The 22,628-nt window shown below is 34.0% G+C and overlaps 1 protein-coding gene across 50 annotated transcripts in view; it reads left to right on the top strand.

Annotated features, from left to right (window-relative positions):
* lrrc7 (leucine rich repeat containing 7) overlaps positions 1 to 22,628 on the top strand; it is a 231,768-nt gene that overhangs the window by 128,550 nt on the left and 80,590 nt on the right. For all 50 annotated transcript variants that reach the window (XM_087257400.1, XM_087257442.1, XM_087257428.1 and 47 more), the window contains 3 exons: positions 14,303 to 14,505; positions 20,206 to 20,323; positions 20,447 to 20,525. In XM_087257400.1, coding sequence (XP_087113526.1) covers positions 14,317 to 14,505; positions 20,206 to 20,323; positions 20,447 to 20,525 — 386 coding nt within the window. In that variant the 5' untranslated portion in view covers positions 14,303 to 14,316. The remainder of the gene's footprint in view (positions 1 to 14,302; positions 14,506 to 20,205; positions 20,324 to 20,446; positions 20,526 to 22,628) is intronic.

The raw sequence follows: 22,628 nt of genomic DNA, 5'->3' as shown, positions 1-22,628 counted from the left end.
TTTTACAGTTTGATGGCAAATAAAAAAATTGTACAAAAAAAAGCCATTTTGTGAGAGGAACTACTGTACTTTTTTCCATTGCACAGATTAATATTTTAAGTTTTCAATGAAACAACAGCCAAAACCTTCTCTGCTAATTTAAAAGCATCACTCGAATGAAGGAATTAATTTTTATTCCATTATTTAGAATATTTTAATGTGTTAGTGGTGATAAAACATATGGCCCCATATCATACACCCGGTGCAATAAGGCGCAAGACGTGCTTGCTGCGATGTGTTGTTATTTTCAGACCAGTGCAACCCTAATTTTCCCGTTTTGCGCCACGTTGTTAAATAGCAAATCTATTTGCGCCACTTTGTGGACTCAGGGGTGTGCCGGTCTATAAAGGAGTTGTGTAAGGCCACATTGCTGGCATGTTGTTATTTTGAGGAACTAAAATAGATTGTGAAATAAAATATTTGTACGAAAGCAGGTCTAAAGTCCAGCGCGTTCCTTGTGCTTACTCCCTTAATACACAGAGCAATACACAAAAAACTCGACAATTGAAAAAGAATTAAAGGATTAAAATATTACAAAAATTATTACTTTCTACATAAATATAAATATACTTTCTTCATCTTGGGGGGCTTTTTCAGTTTATTCTCGACCAGTTGCTTTTGTATAATGTTATTTTTATTAGTATTAATTATTATATGCATATTTATATTTGTTTTATTTGGGTATAATGCAATTTTTTAACCACACTTGATTAATATTGTTCATTTATTTGTTAGCTGGAAATTAAAACTGAATTTAGATTTTTTTAAAAACAAATGTTTGCGCGTATTAAACAATATTAATTATCTAGAGAAATTACGGTGGCCAGGAAGTGCAAAACAACATTACAAAGTTTAAAACACTTTAACACTTTAACAAAAACATGTTTACCTATCATCAGACACAATTACATAGGAAAAACAATTTTACCAAGGACAAATCTGTAATTGAATCTGTAATTGTAAATTTGTTTTGGGATTTGTAAAAGTGTTTCGCGTCTTGTTAATTTGTTTTCTAAAATGTAAATTTGTTTCGTCCTTTGTAAAATTGTTTTTCCTATGTAATTGTGTCTGATGATAAGAAAAATGTTTTTCAAAATGTAAATTTGTCTCGAGCTTTGTAAAAGTGTTTTAAACTTTGTAATGTTGTTTTGCACTTCCCGGCCACCGGAAGAAATGGCTGTCTGTGCGTACAACACGTTTCCTTATCCACAAAAGACAAAAAACAAAACAAACAAAACAAACAAACATCTCTGATATTCCATGACTTGACTAATGTCCATGATATTCCCGAAAATCCATTGCCCTTTGGGAGTGGAGCCTGTACTTCCTGCACTAACCTAAATATAAGGTTAACATACATGCATATTATCAGCCTGTGGTTTTTTATTGGCTGTCTGTGAGCACCATCTGTTTTGACCGTCAGTCAATTGAGCCCTGGAAGTCTTGGTTAGTGTTGTCAGCATATTATTTGTTCCCCAAAAGCACACGGCATGCACTTTCAAAGAATGAGGACTCGTCTTGAACTGATACAAGGCAGCTCATTGTTACTGCTAATATCATAATGCTTACAAATACTAAGGAAGGGCTCAGGGAAGGAAGTAACTCAGATACAATATTCTTACCTAAGAGCTGGCACGGACATTGGAACATTATTAGCTTGAGACATCCCATCTCATTCACTTTCATTGATTTCTAGCGATAAAAAATGCTCATCATGTTGCTTTTAATTAGAATAATCAAAAACACATTAGTCTGTAGAGCAAGTTGTTTGACTGTTATTTCCTGCAAAGGCAAATACACCGAAAATCCTAAAACAATCACAGAAAAGGCCTTAATTCCGCATTCAGAATAAGGTGAATAAGAAGTGGCTAAATTATAAAAGACAGGGTCAACTAACCAATCAGAGCAGAGCAGGCTCTAGAAAGGAAAGGCTGAAATTAACAGCTTAAGACACTTTGTGAAAAGAGGTTATGCTTCAGAAACCTTAATTATGAATAAATAAGAACACAATATAGACCAAGGACCTCTAAATTGACCAAAAACAGGACATTGTTGTAAAAATGGACCATACACAGACAGAATGATCAAGCATGCCTGTTGTTTCTCATCCAAGATGCAATTTTGGCCATTACAATTCAGTACAGTCTTTACAAATTTTATTTCAAGTTATGCACAAGTTTTTAAATGATGAAATCACCATCACATGTACACCCATAAGCATGTTCTGTCCACCATAGAGCATTTTTGAGGGGTGTTCAATCCAGTAGTATTTGGATGAAATACAATGATGATGCAAGCTGGGACTGCAAATCTCAGTGATGCTATGTCAGACACAGTGGAGCTAGTGAGGGGTGTGAGGGGTAGGGTTAGGGGTGGGGTTAGGTGAGCACATTAAAAAGCATTGGATGTAGCTCAGATTGCATAGCACCAGGTTTGCAGACCCCTCTCGTTCAATTAGTTATAAAAGCCATTTTGGACACACTGTAGCCTAAAGTCTTGATGTTAATTTATCAAGTCAGTACTTCTCTTCAATCATTTCCATTTTGCCATATAGTGTTAACTGTAGAAATTAAAGCACAACAGTGGTTGTTTGAATTGTTGGAATGAGATTCTGCTCCTCTCCTATACCAGAGTGGAGGCTGCTCTCATTAGCCAATTTGTGGTAGATTTGTACTCACAGCAAACTGGCGAACACATGAAACAGTGGATGAAAACAGTAATTAATTAATCTAAAGTAGCAATCAACCCAACATTTTATTCTGATATAGGATTAATCCCAATAATGACAGAAAGGTGGTTCAGATGCACAAAAAAATAACTACATTTATTATCTAAATACGATAATATCTCAATATTTTGTATCTAAGTACGCTCATGCCATGGATTAATAAAATCATGATACTGAGCTCACAATACAGTACTATAACAATACTTTGAAACTAATGTAAATAGTTCACTATTTATAGTTAGCTATAAATTGTTTATTGCATTGTTATTACTACTTTTAAGACATTTGATTTAAATTAATAACAAAATTGTTATATTATATTATAAATTGCTGTAGATTAAAATGCTAAATTTGCAATGGATTTGAAAAGGCTTGGTCCTGATTGCCATTGCACAGGGAAATGATGACACTAAGAATAAAAATATTCTTGATGTGCATAGTAAATCTATCATTTTAAGCACTTGATTGATTATTTTTATTTGTTAATATTTAGGGGAATGGACTTTAAATCAAGGAACAGGAAGCTAAGTTTAAAATAAATCTTTATATATATATATATATATATATATATATATATATATATATATATATATATATATATATATATATATATAAATTTATATATATATATATATATATATATATATATATATATATATAATATAAAATAATATAATATAATTTAATTATCCTTATATTAACTGTAGATATATACAGTATATTATGTTACATACTGTACATAGAATTACCTATATACAGTATAAATATATAATATTAACACAGTATTAAACGCATCATGATTTTTCCTGCTAAATATATTTCTTAAGAAGCTGTTGACATGAAATTAACACAAATTTGGTAAAAACCCAAACAATCAAAACACACACACACAAAAAATAAATAAATAAATAAACAAATAAATAAAAAAATTAACATGTGTTATGTGTAATAAAAATGGAATGACACAAGGAGAAAATACAGAACTACTCAAATGTATTTAATACTTTGTATAAGAGACTTATTTGATTATGACAGCTACAAGATGCTTGCCTCTTGAACGGAGAATGAAGTGGCATACATTCCACAGATGTTTAATTACCCATACATCAACAAAGTCTAAAAATCTTGACAGTTTAATGGGATCATTGTGTTGCTGAAATGTCCACATTGGTTTCATATTCATATTCAGGTATTGTAGGTGTTGGGACTGAAGCAGCTAATGTTAATTTACACTGATAAGGGCTTGGGTTGCTTTCTAAATATTGAGAAATTTCAGCTGTCATTTTATTTGATTGCACAGGGTTAGGGTTAATCTAAATGAATTAGTTTTGTTTTCTTTTTATATGAATTACTTTTGTTATTATCAACATTTTGTGAAAATTGCAAGTCAACTGCACCCTTAGAAACTGCACCTGTTTTCTAAGAAAAAAGTATGACTATACTAATACTAATGTTGTTTAGTATTATTTTACCCTATATAGTGCTCTGGAACCAGTGAGTTTTTGCTATACTTAAATAATGAATATAAATTTAATTAAATTTAAATCATGTGTCTTAAAATATATGCTGCTGTATTTTACATTCTGAAAGTTCATGAATAATAAAGGATATGCTTTCACCAGCCAGTTATTCACATAAGAAAATTATACATCTTTGTATAATCTTACTTACGTAACATCTTACTCAGACAGGAATACAACAAATATCTTTACTCTGAATGCAGATATAAGCTGTATAAGCCATTCAAAGGTTTGGAGTTGTTTTTGAAAGAAGCTGTTTATACTTAGGCTTGACTAAATAAATGCATTTTAAACACTTTACTTGTGAAATATTATTCAGGTTATATATATATATATATATATATATATATATATATATATATATATATATATATATATATATATATATATATATATATTAGTGCTGTCAATCGATTAAAAAAATTTACTAATTAATCACACCTTTTTAAAAAAAAATTATCGCGATTAATCACATTTAAGATACTGAAACTTGTAATTTTGGCTATTCAAATGTAAAATTAATGTAAACGCAAGACAAAAAATATTTAAATTCAAAATATTATTGTTTATTAGGATTAAAATTCAATATATATTTGTTTAATAGAATTTTTGTTTAACTTGTAACACAGATTTCTTCATGTAAACAACATACCCACAATAAACCATCAAGATCCTGGCTTGACAGCCATATTAATTAAAGAAATTAAAACACAGACATGTTAATGACATTTAAATTTCAAAACAATCAATGCCAATAAAGAAAACATTGATTTCCATGTTGGATTCTAAGAGGACTGCAAACAAATGGCAAAATACAGGAATTGCAGATATGGAAAATGAAAAATTATAATAATAAACTATAGAATACAAACTGTTGCACTCATTGTAAAGTTTTATTGCTGTGAGTTGACACAGACACACACACAACGCGCTGCAGACGTTTTGGCCCCAACGGCCTTCCATACTGGAGCGACTCCCCTCAGATTCAACACGCATGATCACGTTCATCAAATTTGCTTAAACTAAGCGTCCTAAAGTATTACTGTATTTCACAAGGATTCTGACACAACAACGCGAAGCATACGCTTTCGTTGCGTTTAATGAAGAAACACGCTAATCTTGGAGGGCTCATGCTGAAAGGCAGAGTAATGCTCTGTCTTTGACAGCTCGTGACTTCACCAGACTTTCTGGGTACATTCACATAAGACACCAATACTCCGATTTTAATATGATTAAGATAATACTCTTATTAAAATTCTACCGTGTAGCTTAAGCAGTGATTTTATTACCTTAAAGGAACACCAAGTCACGAAATGCGGAGGATTTTCTTTCTGTTCGCCATGCGGTATCAACTTACAACAGAAGTCGAAAGTTAAAAATGAAATACCCGAAATTGCATGAAACTTTGGAGAGCCTGGTGATGCAACTAATTGTTTTATACTGAAACTTGCCTTCAAAAAGTGCCACATTTCTTGCATGTTGAACACGTCCACCACAACAGGAAGTAAAAAAAAAAAGCAACTGCGTTAATTGCGTTTATTTTTTTTTAACACGTTAATTATTTAAAATTAATTTCATGCGTTAACGCACTAATTTTGACAGCTCTAATATATATATATATATATATACACACACACACACATATATATATATATATATATATATATATATATATATATATATATATATATATATATATATATATATACAATATCATATATATATATATATATATATGAGCAATATCACACTCGTAGCAGTGTGATATGGCTGTATATCAGCACTGGTGGGAGGCGTGTGTTGGCACGAGTCCGCAGGCTGAGTGCCTCAGCATCCCACCAGTGCTAATATACAGCCATATCGCACTGCTACGAGTGTGATATTGCATTTATACAACAGTTCAATGGCACAATCTTGTATATAAAAAAGAAAATCAAACACGGAGAGTCTATAACCCTTTTGAATCAGGAACTACTTTCGTCAGAACAGCAGAAGTCGTTACTAATTCACCAATGTCACTTTAGGACTAGTGTTTAAACAATTCTCTAATGTCTAAGGTGGATTTTTATCAATTTATTCCTAACCCTTTTTTTTTTTACTTTTTAAGGGCACCTATGGTAAAAAATCTACTTTTCAAGCTGTTTGGACAGATCTGTGTGTTGGTATAGTGTGTAGACCGTCATACTGGGGTGATATGAACACACCCAGTCCTTTTTTTTCAATTTAACTACAAAAAAAAGGGTCGGCCAATTGGAGCTGTTTTCAAATCGATAGCACCATTATGTAGGTGTGCGATTCCCCCCGCCCACCGAATTGATTGACAGCTGCGCGCATTAACATGTTCCGGTAGTCGCGTGTATATCAGCAATCATCATCAAATGTGATTAAGAGTAAGTTTCACATGTTTAAAGTGTTTTAAAACAGAGTATGTGTGTAATTAATTACAGCGTTTTACTTCAGCTTTACTTCATCAGCACAGCCGCGTGTCAGAACAATAATAAAAGAAGACGCTTCAATCCACACTTGAGGTTAGCCTTAACTAGGCTAAGCGTGCTCTGTCTGTCTGCCTGCCTGCGTGTGTGTGTATCATCTGCGGTGTGTGTGTGTGTGCGCGCGCGTTAACTTTGTAACGATATTGTGTGTGACTCATCAATGCAACTTCACAATACTGATTAGTAAAGGTTAGTTCTTACTGTAGTATCTCACAAACGCTACGTGAGACCTCCTTCCTTTAAGTCTGTCTGTTGTTTGACGCAGCTGAGGGAGGAGGCATGTAGAAACAGTGGGCGGGAAAGAATCCGCCTAAAGGCGCAGTACGACAAAACCACCCCCTGCTGGAAATCAGTATAAGACAGCATCTTGTAAAAGGTATAATGAAAAATCTGATGGGTATTTTGATCTAAAACTTTATATACACATTCTAGAGACGCAAAAGACTTATATTAAATCTGAAAAAAGGGGTAACCTAGGTGCCCTTTAACCCATTAAAAAGAAAAAAGGTTTAAAACAGAAAATAATAATAATACTAAAAATCAAATTTGTCACATGTAGTTAACTATTTATGTGATGTGGGTTAAAGGTGTGTTTCAATCTGACCACCTATGAAAATATATTTCAAACCTGTGGGAAGCACTGCTGTGAATTGGAGGAAGAAGAAGCTAGTATAAATAAACAGTACTGACAAAATCCCAAGTACATTTAGTCTTTGTTACTGATCGTTCTTTTTGTAACAATCCCACATTTTAAGTTGCTGTAACTGTAACGACAGGAACACAGCACAAGTTTGGGGGCTATATTGTAGTATTGTCGTGAAAATCTACTTTTATCATTGATTTCTAACTGTCTTGTACGTATGCAGTTAAAATGATTTTCCCTCACAGCATCTTTGGGTCATAATGCAATCCCATCCCCCACAATCCGCTTCAGTGTTTGCATATGTGCACATATTAACGACTCAGCTTTTTCATTTTGAGAGTCAAGAATTTTCTACATACATGCACTTTTAGATTTAAAACGCAACTAGATATTTTCATCCACTTTGTTGTGTTACACACTGCAAAAAATTCTGTAATAGAGGCACTTTAATAAACAATTCTTATTTTTATTATTAATGTTGAAACCAGTTGTGCTGCTGAACATATTTGGAAAGTCTTTGACAGTCTATATTGTATAAAACTATACAATAGTTCTAAAGAAATGAAGTGATTCCTTTATTTGACTTAAAACCTTCTTTATCAGGATTATTTGTTGAATATGAATATAAAAAATGCTTGTACTGCCACTTTTGATCACTTTAACTAAATTCCAATTTGTTACTTAAAAAGTACAATCCTTAACATTCGAAGAGTAGTGTATTATTTTGACAGAGCCATTAGTCCTCTCTATACTTTGCCCTTGTCTGAATGTCTCATGCATGGAAGTTGAATATGCATGTTTTGAGTGTATTATATAATGAGAATATTCATTTCCAATTCACTTCAGGTTTTCACCATGTAAACTCATTATCATTTAGCTGCAGCGATGGCTGTAATGGCACCTTGGCATTATCTTTCCTCAAGATCCAAAATAAGCTCATCAAAGAGCAGCACAAATGGTTAGGGTTTATGTACTAGTGAATCAGATGAATGTTATCGGAGACATTTTTATTTTATTGTGACTTTATCTTATCAGTACTGATCATCTCTCTCTCCAAGCACAGCTCCTTAAAGAAAAAAAGCCTGTTATCTGAAGCTAGTGTTTCACTATCTCACAATCCCTGAGGAAGTGCTGTTGTTCCTCCATTCAGATGCGGACTGACAGTTTTCAGCATGTGCCGGTCATTTAGATGGAAGGATGTTGTATCTTAAGCCTGTGAGGAGGTCTGATAAAGCAGATACAGCGGGCTGAAATTGTTGCAACACAGGCTCATTGTGAAAACGTTACCCTGTATACATTTCTGGAGAGCCAAAATTATGTAGCCAGAGCTATGAATGGCTGCATTTCATCTTTAAGACTAACAATATGAGGCTGTATGACATCGATGTTGGCTTCTGCACTCAAAAAAAAACATTGTTGAATGAACATGATTTAATCGTGGCACCCTTTATGCATCTAATCCAATCAAGTAAACCTGAACTGCTTTGAACATGTTGTATGAACACAAAGCACATTTGTAGATAAAACATGGTTTCAATATGTCAGTCTAACTTCTTTGCAACTAATTGACTCAAAATGTTTGTATTGTGTTATTCTAATTAAATTGATTCTAATTTACTCAATTATTACAAAATTATGTCTTGTTAAATCAGCTAGTAAATTTCTTGTTCAATATTGTTGTTTAAATTCATTCATTCATTTTCTTGTCGGCTTAGTCCCTTTATTAATCCAGGGTTGCCACAGCAGAATGAACCGCCAACTTATCCAGCAAGTTTTTTACACAGCAGATGCCCTTCCAGCCGCTACCCATCTGGGAAACATTCACACACACACTCATACACTACGGACAATTTAGCTTACCCAATTCACCTGTACCACATGTCTTTGGACTGTGGGGGAAACCAGAGCACCCAGAGGAAACCCACACGAAGGCATGGAGAACATACAAACTCCACACAGAAACACCAACTGAGCCGAGGTTCGAACCAGCGACCCAGCAACCTTCTTGCTGTGAGGCGATTCTATGAAGCAAGATTGAAAATTAAGTAATTCAACACAAAAAGGACAGAAAACATGTTATATATATATGTTACATGTTATATATATATAACATGTTATTTATTATAGCCTTTAGCAGGCACCAATCACATTTAAACAAATTTCTTCTTTAATATTCTGATACAAAATGTTATATAATATCCAAAATTGTAATATGTAATATAAAATGTATAAGAAACATTTAGCCAACAACATAACATGCATAACATTCAAGCTCTTGGGAAAACCAATTCCCAAACTGTGCCGAAAACACGCGGTGATACTTCTTCTTGTTGTTTTCGTATGATGACATCCAAACGCACTACCGCCACCTACTGATATGTGCGAAGTGACTCTCCAGAGTGAGAGTTGTCGATTTGAAGCATCTCAGTCTCATTGAATCAACATGTTCTGATCAAATTCATTTGATTATTTCTTGATTCAAGTTCAAATAACATGAATTAATCATTTAACATACGTAAACTTGTTTTGTTCTTTTCAATCTGCCAAATTTTATTTTGTAAATCCAATACATGCCTAGTTGATTTTTTTGAGTGTGTTTCTTTTCATGCTACTAGCTGACTGCTTACATCTGTGTGGATGGCTTTTCCGCTGTTACTAGTTTGCCTAGTAGCTTGCCGTGTACATCAGCGAACTTGAGACACAAAGAGGAGTTGACCGCGATGATGGGGTTTGAGTTCAGTATTCGATATTAATCGGTATAGAATTTTTTAAAAAGTCTATTTCCTGCAAACATTTAAGTGATGTGGATCACATTCTTAAACATTGCTGATTTACCATTGTGTTCAGGTGCTTAATAAAAATGACTGTTGAGAAATGAATGTCACTGGTAAACCGAACTTACCGCTGTTTACTGTGTGAAACCACATATGCATGGACACTGGAGCATTTTAAAGCCGTGATTCATCAGCAAATCGCTCATATGTCAGCTTATAGACAAACCAGCTGATCGCATGACTTTCAAACGCTCAAGAAATTAATGTTTTTTTTTTTATTTCAGTACCGATTAGGATCAAATTCCAGTATTGGGACAACCCTAGAGTGTGGTAAAACAAAAACAAAATGAAATAAAAGACAAGACAAAAATAAATAATATACAAGTAAATAACAGGGTGAGATTGTGGTAAGATCTGGAAACGTGGTAAAAACCAGGCGGTCGCAAGGGCTTTTTTTTCTGGATTGCCTTTAAAAACACTGACGGTTGCGTTTAGGGAAGGTGGTGGGTGGGTCAGTTGGTGCTTTTGAAAACACTATCGGTTAGATTTAAGGACGGGAAAGGTGGGGGTATTGGTGGGTTGGTTAGTCAGTAAATCAGTCAGTTGACAGCAGCCTCTGGTGGATTTACGTAAGAAGAGCAGACTCGAATGGCACTCACGAGAGCAATTTGAGTTCTGAAAAAGCATACACAGCGGCCTCTGGTGGATTCGCGAAAACAAAAACTGCAACAAAAAAAAAACCCCTCCTGGAACATATTTCATGCTTACCAGAAATGTATACAGGGGTACGTATCCATAAGGAGCCTTAGTTGAATTATATTGTGTGTTTTTGGAGGAAAGTTATGCCCAGAATTATGCCCACTTGAGACACTTTTTCGATTAATTTGCTTAAAATGAAAGCTGTTCAGTTACTCTTCCTTCATCTTGCATTAGTCTTGCCTGTCAGTTTACTTACTCTGCTACCCCTCATTTTATTTTATTTAATTTTATTTTATTTTATTTTATTTTATTTTATTTTATTTTATTTTATTTGTGCCAGGTGTTAAAATAGTGCCAAATTTGAATTTCAAAATGATTTCTGTAGGATCAGATGATACATTCACATTGAATAAAATTTATTTTCATTTTAGATATCATAAATGCAGCTTTGATGAGCAGAAAAGATGTAATATGATCATTTAAATTTGACATTCAGTTTCATATGTATGGATGACAGATATGCAGTTTATTATTTGACTTTTGTGTAAAAGACTGTTATGTTATGTTATGTTATGTTATGTTATGTTATGTTATGTTATGTTATGTTATATGTTATGTTATGCTGCACGATATTGAAAAAAATTGGCATTGTGATATTTTGTTTTGCTGCGATACATATTGCAATATGAATGAAATTAACTTTATTTGGAAGGACTTCATTAGTTTAAATCACCTGGGTTGATAATTTTTTTTTTTACATTGCATCGGCATAAATTATAATAAATTACAAGCAAAAATAAATAAACAGTACTTTTGGGGAGTCTAACAGTCTTCAAGTACAGAAATGTACCAATCATTTGTAAAATAACATGGTCATCATTGTGTGAATAATAATAAAACAATAATTTCTTTATCTTTTAATTCTTACTAAATAATCTAATCCTGTTTTGTGACTATTACAGATACACACATTGCATATCCATCCTCAAACGATATATTGTTCAGCCCTATTATATGTTATGTTACGTTATGTCACGTCACGTCATATCTCGTTACGTTTCATTTAGTTATGTCATGGTATGTTTTTGTTTTTCAAAACTAACATGAATTTTATGTCTCTTTAAAAACATAAATGTTAGATTTAGCACCTACTATAATTTTTTTACACAGCTGCATAATATTTAAATCATGGAATTTCCACTCTCTTACACAAACTCTTACTGAAATATTAATCTCCAGAATCCTCAGTGTAGTCGCTCATCTCAAGCCGCTGCTTTTCTTTGTTGAACGGCGGATATTTTAATTATCAGTGAAACATTTGCATTTGCAAGAGACAAAAGCACTCAGCATTAGCACGGCATGTCTTTCATTTCAGACATTACTCCCTAATGCCCTCTCAAACATTGTTTTAACAGCGTGTTTCCATCCCTGAAGAACATTTCGATGCCTGGCGCATCTCTTCACTCTCTTTTTTGGCTCCATACCAGGATGGAGGCAGTACAGAAGTATCTCATCACAGTTGATTGATATAAGCAATTTTGTGTTATACTGCTTCCATCTTCCCTGACTGATATTTGCGAATGGTTTCTCCTATGGGTGTACAATGAGCTTTCATGATCAGCTAAATCAGATAAACTGCTTTGATTCATGACACTACTTACTGTTAATTGCACACTAACACCTCTGAAGAACAGCACTCGGTCTTTGTCTTATAGGGCAGATTTATTCCATCTTGTGTTGCTTGATTTTATTTTTATTAAAATGACAGGTTCTAAGTTCTGTTTGTTAAAACCAATGTTTTTTGCAGTAATAATTTTGTATAAATGAAAAGCAAATGACATTGTCTCCTCTATTTTTGCTAAACCGAAAAATGGTTCAATCTGTGACTCAGAAACCGTAGTGTGAATCATGAGATTTGTGATCCGTTACACCACTAGTAGGTACAATAAATATTCTGGCAGTGTAGAGTATATTCTAGACTAAATCCCTTTTCTACATGTTTTTTTTTTATTTTTTTTTTAAGTGTCCTAAAAACAACAGTGTAACAAATTTTTGATGTGTTGTCATTAAAAGACATATAATTGACATAACCAATCAAAATGCAGGATCAGTTAAACAGCTTGGATTTTATCGACAGTGCCTTACCCACTTTTTTTCTATTTCATATTCACAAATTTATGCATTTACATTGCATAAAGTTATTAATTCACATGTTACGTGATTTATGCATTTACAATAAATGCATACATATCATAAATTCAACAGTTTGTATAAATCATTTTAGCGAAGCAGAGTAATTGTTTTTTTGTTGCATAATTTGCAGACTTATTTTATTCTTTAACATAAGAAGACTACATTTATCTAGACAATTGCATATGTTTAAGAAAAATAAACTAGTTCATGACAATATATGGTATAAATTCAGAGAACAAAGTATAATAGTAAAGATTTTTTGTTATTGAGATATTTTGCATAATGATTCAATTTCTAACTAAAGAAGAATATATCTGTATACATATTTATATGTAACTGTACAAGCTTAAAAACCAATTAAATGTTTTAGAAAATAATGTCAATATATGCATAAAAAATGGTGTCATTAATTTGAAACATTTTGATATGTTGTTTATTATTCAAGTATTTTTTTGTAAACAAATCTAAAAGGTCCTTGAATTTGACTTGAATCTGAAGTATTTAGAGTTTAATCTATCCATTGGGATGTATGTGGACTTTTTAGTATTGGGTCAAGTAAATTACTCTTGAGTAGGCGTCACAGTGTCGCAGTGGGTAGCATGATCGCCTCACAGATAGAAGGTCGCTGGTTCGTGCCCCAACTGGGTCAGTTGTCATTTCTGTGTTGAGTTTGCATGTTCTCCCTGTGTTTGTGTGGGTTTCCTCCGGGTGCTCCGGTTTCCCCCACAGTCCAAAGACATCCAGTGCAGGTGAACTGAATAAGCTAAATTGGCCGTGGTGTATGTGTGTGAATGCAGGAGTGCATGGGTGTTTCCCGGTGTTGTGTTGCAGCTGGAAGGACATTTGCTGCATAAAAGGTCCTGGATAAGTTGGCAGTTCATTCTGCTGTGGAAACCCCTGATTAATAAAGGGACTAAGCTGAAAAGAAAATGAATGAATGAAATTACTCTTAAGTAACTGAAGTAATTAATTTTTCAGACAAATAATACAAGAATGGATTTAAATAAAACTATAATTAGTAAATATTAATGATTTTCTTTTTGGAAGAAACACCCCACTCTGGTCTTACTGATGGTAGGAAGTAAGACACTCTTTTTGACACACACACATTATGTGTTGTATATCAGGATAGTGACAAACGATCATATGAGTCTGAAGACATGTTGGTTTTTCTGTAATAAACTGACCTGCGCTTGTCCTCTGTTCTCCTCCAGTGCAGTGTCTGGAGATGACGACTAAGAGGAAGATCATCGGCCGCCTGGTGCCCTGTCGATGTTTCCGGGGGGAGGAGGAGGTCATCTCAGTTCTGGATTATTCCCACTGTAGCCTGCAGCAGGTCCCCAAGGAGATCTTCAGCTTCGAGCGCACGCTGGAGGAGCTTTACCTGGACGCCAACCAGATTGAGGAGCTGCCTAAGGTGAGATGTCAAGTGTCAGTTTAAACATGCATACTATCTGCCTATAACATCACTGCTCTATAACATTTCTGCAAACAAATTGTGCAAGAAATTATGATTATTAATGCGCATGCTTGCTTATTAAACTATAAAAGTGTTCCATATATTAAGGATGAACAGGCTTTGTTTTTAATGTATTAATCAGCAAGATTATATAAGCACCATGGACAGCTCCAATAATGTGTGCAAAGCACTGTAAAGGCCAATGGCTAGTGTCAGACTAATATGTAAGTCTGAGCTGCTTCACTGCAAAGAAACTTGCACTGATCTTAAAATATTTCAGTGCCTTGGTTTTGTTTTAAGAGGGACACCAGTAGTTTTTTTTTCTAAAGGCCCATTTGTAAAAAAATAAAAATACACAAAATACACAAATGTCCTAATTGGACTATATCCTAATCCTGGCTTAGTCAAAGTCCTGTTTGTGGATTCAGGCCTGAGTGTGATGTGATAATGTGGGGTGAATCGCCAACAAACTGCTGCTGATTACAACACATTTTTTAGGAGCCTGTCCACCATGCCCACCATTTAAGTGCATTTTCAAAAGGGATTTCAGTTGCTTTTTTATTAGCCTTTGTGTCGTATAAATAATGTAAGTAGTGCATTCATTTACAATTTGAAAACTGAAATCCAGATTTACATTGTTTATTTTGTTAGCACACATTGCTATTATTTAGGTGAACAATTAATCCGAGCAAGTTGTTTCACTGGAAATAAATTTATATATTTTGGGTAATCTTGCATCAAAGTCCTACTTTGTTCATGTCAATTTAGTGGTTTTAACCACATTTTTTATTCACACCCCTCTTACCATTAGTTTTCTATTAGCCAAAGATGCTCAAAAAGAAAACCCTGTACTCTACTCAATATTCTGTTTAAATTGAAACTGCACTCAACTGTTAGCTTAGCGTATGTGGTTGTGATTTGTTGTCCTACCTGACTTCAGTGTCTTCATGTATTAATTAATGTATTATATATTAATAGCTTAGTCCTTATTAATAATCCATTTGTAAAAATACATTATTAACGAATCTAGAGGTATAGGCTACTGAAGAATAAACTGAATATCTATTGATCTTATCCACCCATATTTAAACATCATGTAGCCAACTTTCTGATTACCTGACTCGCGGATTAACGGTTGGACTCGTGAATATAACAAAGAACCGCGGATTACAAGGTTTTATGCGTCCCCAATATGCAATGTCAAGAGAGTGACTCCATTAGGTAATGCAGACTGCACACACTTGATTATGTAATATGTGAAGTCATGGACAACAATCAATATCGTGTGTATATTTTTGGCTTGGAATAGCCTTCTGTTAAAGTTTTTGTGTTCATCTTTGCTACAGGCAAAAACAACTTCATTTCAAATCACTTGCAGAAATCTAAGAAGTGTCGACGAGTACGAGTACACAAATTAATATACTCACACTCATATCGTCTGTACTGTTAAAAAGTGGTATTGGTTTATCCCTAGAGCTAAGCTTGGTTTGCTTTATTATTTTGGGCTGTGCAAGCTAAATTCTCCAACAGTGATGATTACGTTGCCTCCCGAATGCAATAGAATCTGGATGCAGCCTTTATGATGCAAGCTGAGACTGCATCACTCAGCGATGCAATGTCAGACACAATCCACTCAAATAGAGCTAGTGACATCACTGTGACGGGTAGGGTTAGGGGTAGAGTCAGGTGAGCCCATTAAAAAGCATTGGATGCAGCCCAGATTGCACTGCAACAGGTCTGCAGCCAGACCCCTCTCCCCGAATGTGTTGTACTCATAGGTACTATTTGTTAGTCTGGTGATATATTTCACTAATTATCCAGCCTAATCTGAATGAGAAACATAATTATTTAACGTTTTGTCAGTTGAGTCGCTAATTTGTACAGTTCTGTCGTAAAAAAATTTACGATTTTTAAAAGGAGACATGGCACCAAACCCCATACCTAAACCCAACCGTTATTGGGGGATCGTACCAAATAATGCGAATGAGATCGTTTCCCCTTGTGCTATGGGTAAAATGAGTAAGCTAAATTGTCTGAAGTGTATGAGTGTCTCCCAGTGATGGGTTGCAGATGGAAGGGCATCTGTTGTGTAAAACATATGCTGGATAATGTGGCGACCCTTGATTAATAAAGGGAATAAGGCGAAAAAAAAAATAAATGAATGTATCATGTTGGTAAGATATGGGGCACTATTTTGACGATCCATGCACAAAGTCCAAAGCACAGGGCGCAAAAGCATTAAGGGCGTGTCCGAATCCACTTTTACTATTTTAAGGACAGAAAAATCTGCTTTGTGCCACAGCGCATGGTCTAACAGGGTTGAGCTTATTCTCTTAATGAGTTATAGGTGTGTTTTGACAATAAACCAATCATAGTCTCATCTCTGTTCCCTTTAAGGGTCAGTTGCGTCATGCCATAGCTTATTTGTTATTTACATGGCGGACTTTGTAAAGTGAAAAAACTGAGCACTTTACTAGTGAGAAAACAGAGCATCTACAGCACGAGAATGAGCCTCCTCATTCCGTACTTGCACTTTCACTCTCGTGTATAAGGAAACATGTTTTATGCACAGACATCCATTAGCCTATACATAATTAATTTTGTTTGTTAAGCGCAAAGATTTGTTTTAAAACTAATTCTAAATTCAGTTCTAACTTCCAGCAAATGAATAAATGAGCAATAATAACGAAGTGTGGTCAAAAATGTTTGGAGTTATTTTGAAATACACATGCTATGCCCCATATGGTCTAAAACCTGACAGGTGGACAAATCTTAGCTTGTTTTTAATAAAACAAAAATAATATGCATATAATAAATAATACTGATACTAATAATAACATTATACAAAAGTAAATTGTCATTAATAAACTGAAAAAGTACCTCGAGATGAAGAAGGCATGGAGGCATTGGTTTTTATATTTATAAAACCACTGAAAATAATATTTTTTGTAATATTTTAATTAGGGATGCAGCGATATGGATTTTTTGGCCGATACCGATAACCGATAATTCTTTAGACTTGGAGGCCGATAGCCGATATGTATAGGCCAATAATTATAAATATTTTAAATTGTTATATGTTTATACAGCAAACTTCATAAAAGATTGAACTGCTCTTATGAAGTGAATAGTCTATACTCAAAGCAAAAAAGCTATGATTTCGAAATTGCAAGGTGATTATAGACCTTACTTACTGAGTTATTAATGCACAGCAAGCCACGCGGAGAAAGGACGGACTTTGAGGGAATAATCAGTGTGAGGAGAGATCCATTATAGTGCACTGGACAAGTCTGAACAAGTTCCGCCCACACGTGCGCGAGGCAGGCAGGTCCGTACAATTACGTAATTTATCGGCTTAAATATATCGGCCTAATTATGACATCGGATCAATAACGATAATCTTAAAAATAGCATTTATCGGCCGATAAGGATATGGGCGCCGATATATCATGCATCCCTAATTTTAATCCTTTAACTATTTTTCATTTGTAAAGCTATTTGCGTATTGCTGTTCACCCTGTGAGTATTGAGCAATGTTTAAGCGAGGCGCACAATTAATGCACTCCGCGTTGTACTTCAGGCCTCCTCTTAGCTGGTCTATTGAACAGACAATTCTAGTTCCTCAAAATAGCAACGCGCCAGCAATGCACCTCAACACACCTCCTTTTTTAGACCAGAACGCCTATGGGCGTTCAAAACATCAAAACGACTCCTGCGTCGAGCTGAAACTAGCAAACAACAACTGCGTCGCGCCTTGCGCCGGGTGTATGATTGGGCCCATGGTGTTTCACCTGTACCTCGTTATTTTTACCTGTCGATTTTAACCTTGCCCACTACACCATTAAGTTTGATTCTACACCAGAAACATAAACTATCTATCATGCTCAAACTTATTATCTAGTTAGTTTCTCTGCAATTCCTTGCCACGTTTATTACACAACTTTATTTTATTTTATTTCCTTTTTATTTCCTTTTTTTTGTGGGATGTGCCATTTCATCAACATTCTCAGACTCCCAAGATAACAAGCATTTGAGATTCATTTTTTTTCTGGACACCATTTTCTTTGATGTCTGCACAGATTTTCAGCTGCATTCTGTGTTATGACCCTTTTGTGGCACATTATCTAAAAACTCAAATCTAACTTGGCGGCACATTTCTGGCAAGATAACAAAGAACAAAATTGACCCACCGGTCGAAAAAAAAATCATTGCTTTATTGTGCTGCGATTGATCATGCCTGATGTTAATAGCTCCATAGGGATCTATTGTTTTGATTCATGAGCGTCTTTGCATCATATATTTGTTGCATTTAATCATGTTCAGTGTGAAAGTCTCTTAATGACCACAGCCATGTTTACAACTGGTGGAAGATCTGTTTTGGCCGATGGGATCAGATAAGAAAGAGACTTTACTGTTTGTATTTTTTTGTCTACTTTCTAGTTTCTTTAAGGAGAAAATCTATGGGCAAGTGTACAGTATGCAAGAGCTTTTCAAGGCTTTCAATGTATTATTAAGAAATATAGCCGCACATTTTACATAATGGAAAATAAAATCAACAAAAAACTATAAGCTGAATGCGCTGGGTTTGCGCTAGAATCAAGATTGGTAAGAGAACTTTTAGATTTTACATTTATTTTCACCTTGAAACCAAACTCGGAAAAGTTTAAAATCCTTCTGTGTTTAGGAATCAGGTCAGCAGGCAGATTCTTGTAGCTGTTTGAATGCATTCAATCACATCAAAATCAAATCAAATCCCTTTTATTGTCACATCATCAGCAGCAAGTGTGCTATGAAGAGTGAAAAGCTTAGGTGCTGACTCCAGACAGTGCAAAATACAGACAGTACAAATACAACGACAATGTAATATTGACAGCGATATGTACAATGAATAGGTGTCCACAAAGTTGTAGGCAGTATTGTTTGAGGGTTTACATTACAAAAGCAGTCAGGTTAAATGCATTTAGACTACTTCTTCAAGACAAGCTCAAAACACAATTTGTAAAAAAAAAAAAAAAAAAATATATATATATATATATATATATATTTTTTTTTGTTTTTGTTTTTTTTTTTAGTTTTTTATATATTATAAATATATATATATATATAAAATAGGCAGGAAATGAGGAGAAAAAATGCAACAACTTCACAAAATCAAAGACAATACCCAACAAGAACTTTTAGTGAAGAAGAGGGCTTAAATACAGTGTAAATAATAACGGAGCAGGTGGACATAATCAATAAAACTGTAACCATGACAGTAAATGAAATTGTTTAGAAACAGAAGGGAGTCGCTTCAACAATAAAATAAGTCATTTGTCAATAAACAGTATTGATTAAACTTAGAAACATGCTGAAAAATGCTGAAAGGGTGATAGAGTTTATTTCTATGATAAAATATTTTAAATTAGTAAAAAAAATGTCACTTAATCTAAAGTTGAAAATGTGTTAAATATCGCTTAGTAGTGTGAAAAGCAAACAGCGGGACATCATACTGTACTGTGGGTGATTAAGAAGACTGTTACTTATTGTAGATTAGTGTAGATTGATCTGCCAAGGGGTAACATTTTTACAGGTGCCTTAAAGCCTCTGCATATAAGTTCCTCTAAAGAAAAAACACATTTTAACCAAATCTTTGTATTTCTGTTTTCTTTTTTTCAGCAACTCTTCAACTGTCAAGCACTCAAGAAGCTGAGCATGCCTGACAATGACCTCTCCAACCTGCCAACCACCATTGCCAGCCTTGTGAATCTGAAAGAGTTAGATATTAGTAAAAATGGTATAAGCCTAAATCAGTTTATTCTATATTTACTTTTTTAAATAGCATCTTGCACTAAATGTATTGGCAAGATTGTATATGATTGTACCTTAAAACCAATGTATCAAAATGGCTTTATTTCAGGTATTCAAGAGTTTCCAGACAACATCAAATGCTGTAAATGTCTATCAGTTGTGGAGGCCAGTGTAAATCCTATAGCCAAGTAAGTTAATCTTCTCACATTTCTTAAATCAGAAACACAGAAAACTTCAATTAAAAGATTTTGGAAATGAAATATGAGTAAGGTTAGGGACATGCTTGGTGGTAGGGGTAGTTTTAAGGATGGGTTAGGGTGTAAGGCATAACTGTGAAATTATAAATTAATTTACATCAATTAATTACAGATTTAATTGCAAGCAGATAATTTCATTTAAATACACTTTATTAGGTACATCTTACTAGTACTGGGTTGGATGCCCTTTTGCCCACAGAACTGCCTTAATCCTTCATGGCATAGATTCAACAAGGTACGGGAAAATCCCTCAGAGATTTTCGTCCATGTTGACATGATAGCATCACAAGGTTGCTGCAGATTTGTCGGCTGCACATCCATGATGCGAGGTTCCCAAGTAGTTAGTTGAGTTACTGTTGCCTTAATATTTTCTCTTTTTTGGGCCATTCTGTGTAAACCCTACAGATGGTTGTGCGTTAAAATCCCAGTAGAGCAACAGTTTCTGAAATATTCAGACCAGCCTGTCTGGCTCCAACAACTATGCCACATACAAAGTCACTTAAATCAGCTTTCTCCTACATTCTGATGATCGGTTTGAACTGCAGCAGGTTGTCTTGACCATGTCTACATGCCTTAATGCATTGCGTTGCTGCCTTGTGATTGGCTGATTACAAATCTTACACAAACCTTAGAAGAGGTATAGCAGAAAATTTGGGCGGTTTTAAAACCTTAACTTTTCCAAAAATGGTTATCACCCTATGCCTAGACGTATCTAGTAAAGTGGCCGGAGAGTGTATATATATGTACATAATAAGTGTATTGTACCAAATGGTTCATTAAATGTAAGTACATAGTAATTAAGGCTAAACAAAGTAGGGAACATATTTCCTTCTTTCCCTCTTTTCTTTCTTTCTTTCTTTCTTTCTTTCTTTCTTTCTTTCTTTCTTTCTTTCTTTCTTTCTTTCTTTCTTTCTTTCTGTATTATTCATTATTATAAAATTTTGATGGATGTCAGGTTAAAATTTATGACCACAATTGATTAGATTCTTTCCATTTTTATAAACATTTTTAGAAATAGTCTTTGGTTAAATTAATTGCAAATATTTCATGGAATCCCTCAAATATAAGATAATTATTATTAATAATAATTATCAGTAAAGTGTATATAATCATGTAAACAACATTTGCCCTTTTCTCCAAGCACTGCTTACAAGAAATATTTTTTTCTCATGTAGTACAGGCATTTACTTAATTTCTTCACACTCTCTTCCACAAATGGAAGCATTTATTTGTGCTTCTAATCTGTGTTCAAGATAAGAATACTAATTGAACGTAATATCTCCTTTATTTTTGTATAATTCATGAGTAAACTCGTTTTTTAATTAATATTGGGAAATGTATGCATTATTATTGCATATAACAAGCAGACACCAGGGGCCTCATGTATGAAGACTTGCATTGAATTAATACTAAAACATTGCGTACAGACAAAGCTGTAAATGTGCGTATGCAGTAAAACATTCAGATGCATGAAACACTGATGGATGTCAGGTTAAAATTTATGACCACAATTGATTAGATTCTTTCCATTTTTATAAACATTTTTAGAAATAGTCTTTGGTTAAATTAATTGCAAATATTTCATGGAATCCCTCAAATATAAGATAATTATTATTAATAATAATTATCAGTAAAGTGTATATAATCATGTAAACAACATTTGCCCTTTTCTCCAAGCACTGCTTACAAGAAATATTTTTTTCTCATGTAGTACAGGCATTTACTTAATTTCTTCACACTCTCTTCCACAAATGGAAGCATTTATTTGTGCTTCTAATCTGTGTTCAAGATAAGAATACTAATTGAACGTAATATCTCCTTTATTTTTGTATAATTCATGAGTAAACTCGTTTTTTAATTAATATTGGGAAATGTATGCATTATTATTGCATATAACAAGCAGACACCAGGGGCCTCATGTATGAAGACTTGCATTGAATTAATACTAAAACATTGCGTACAGACAAAGCTGTAAATGTGCGTATGCAGTAAAACATTCAGATGCATGAAACACTGCGTACATGGAATCCCATG

The sequence above is a fragment of the Danio rerio genome, chromosome 6, assembly GCF_052040795.2.
Source record: "Danio rerio strain M-AB ecotype USA chromosome 6, GRCz13ab, whole genome shotgun sequence".
Classification (NCBI taxonomy): domain Eukaryota; kingdom Metazoa; phylum Chordata; class Actinopteri; order Cypriniformes; family Danionidae; genus Danio; species Danio rerio.
This window is presented reverse-complemented; position numbering and strand designations above follow the sequence as displayed.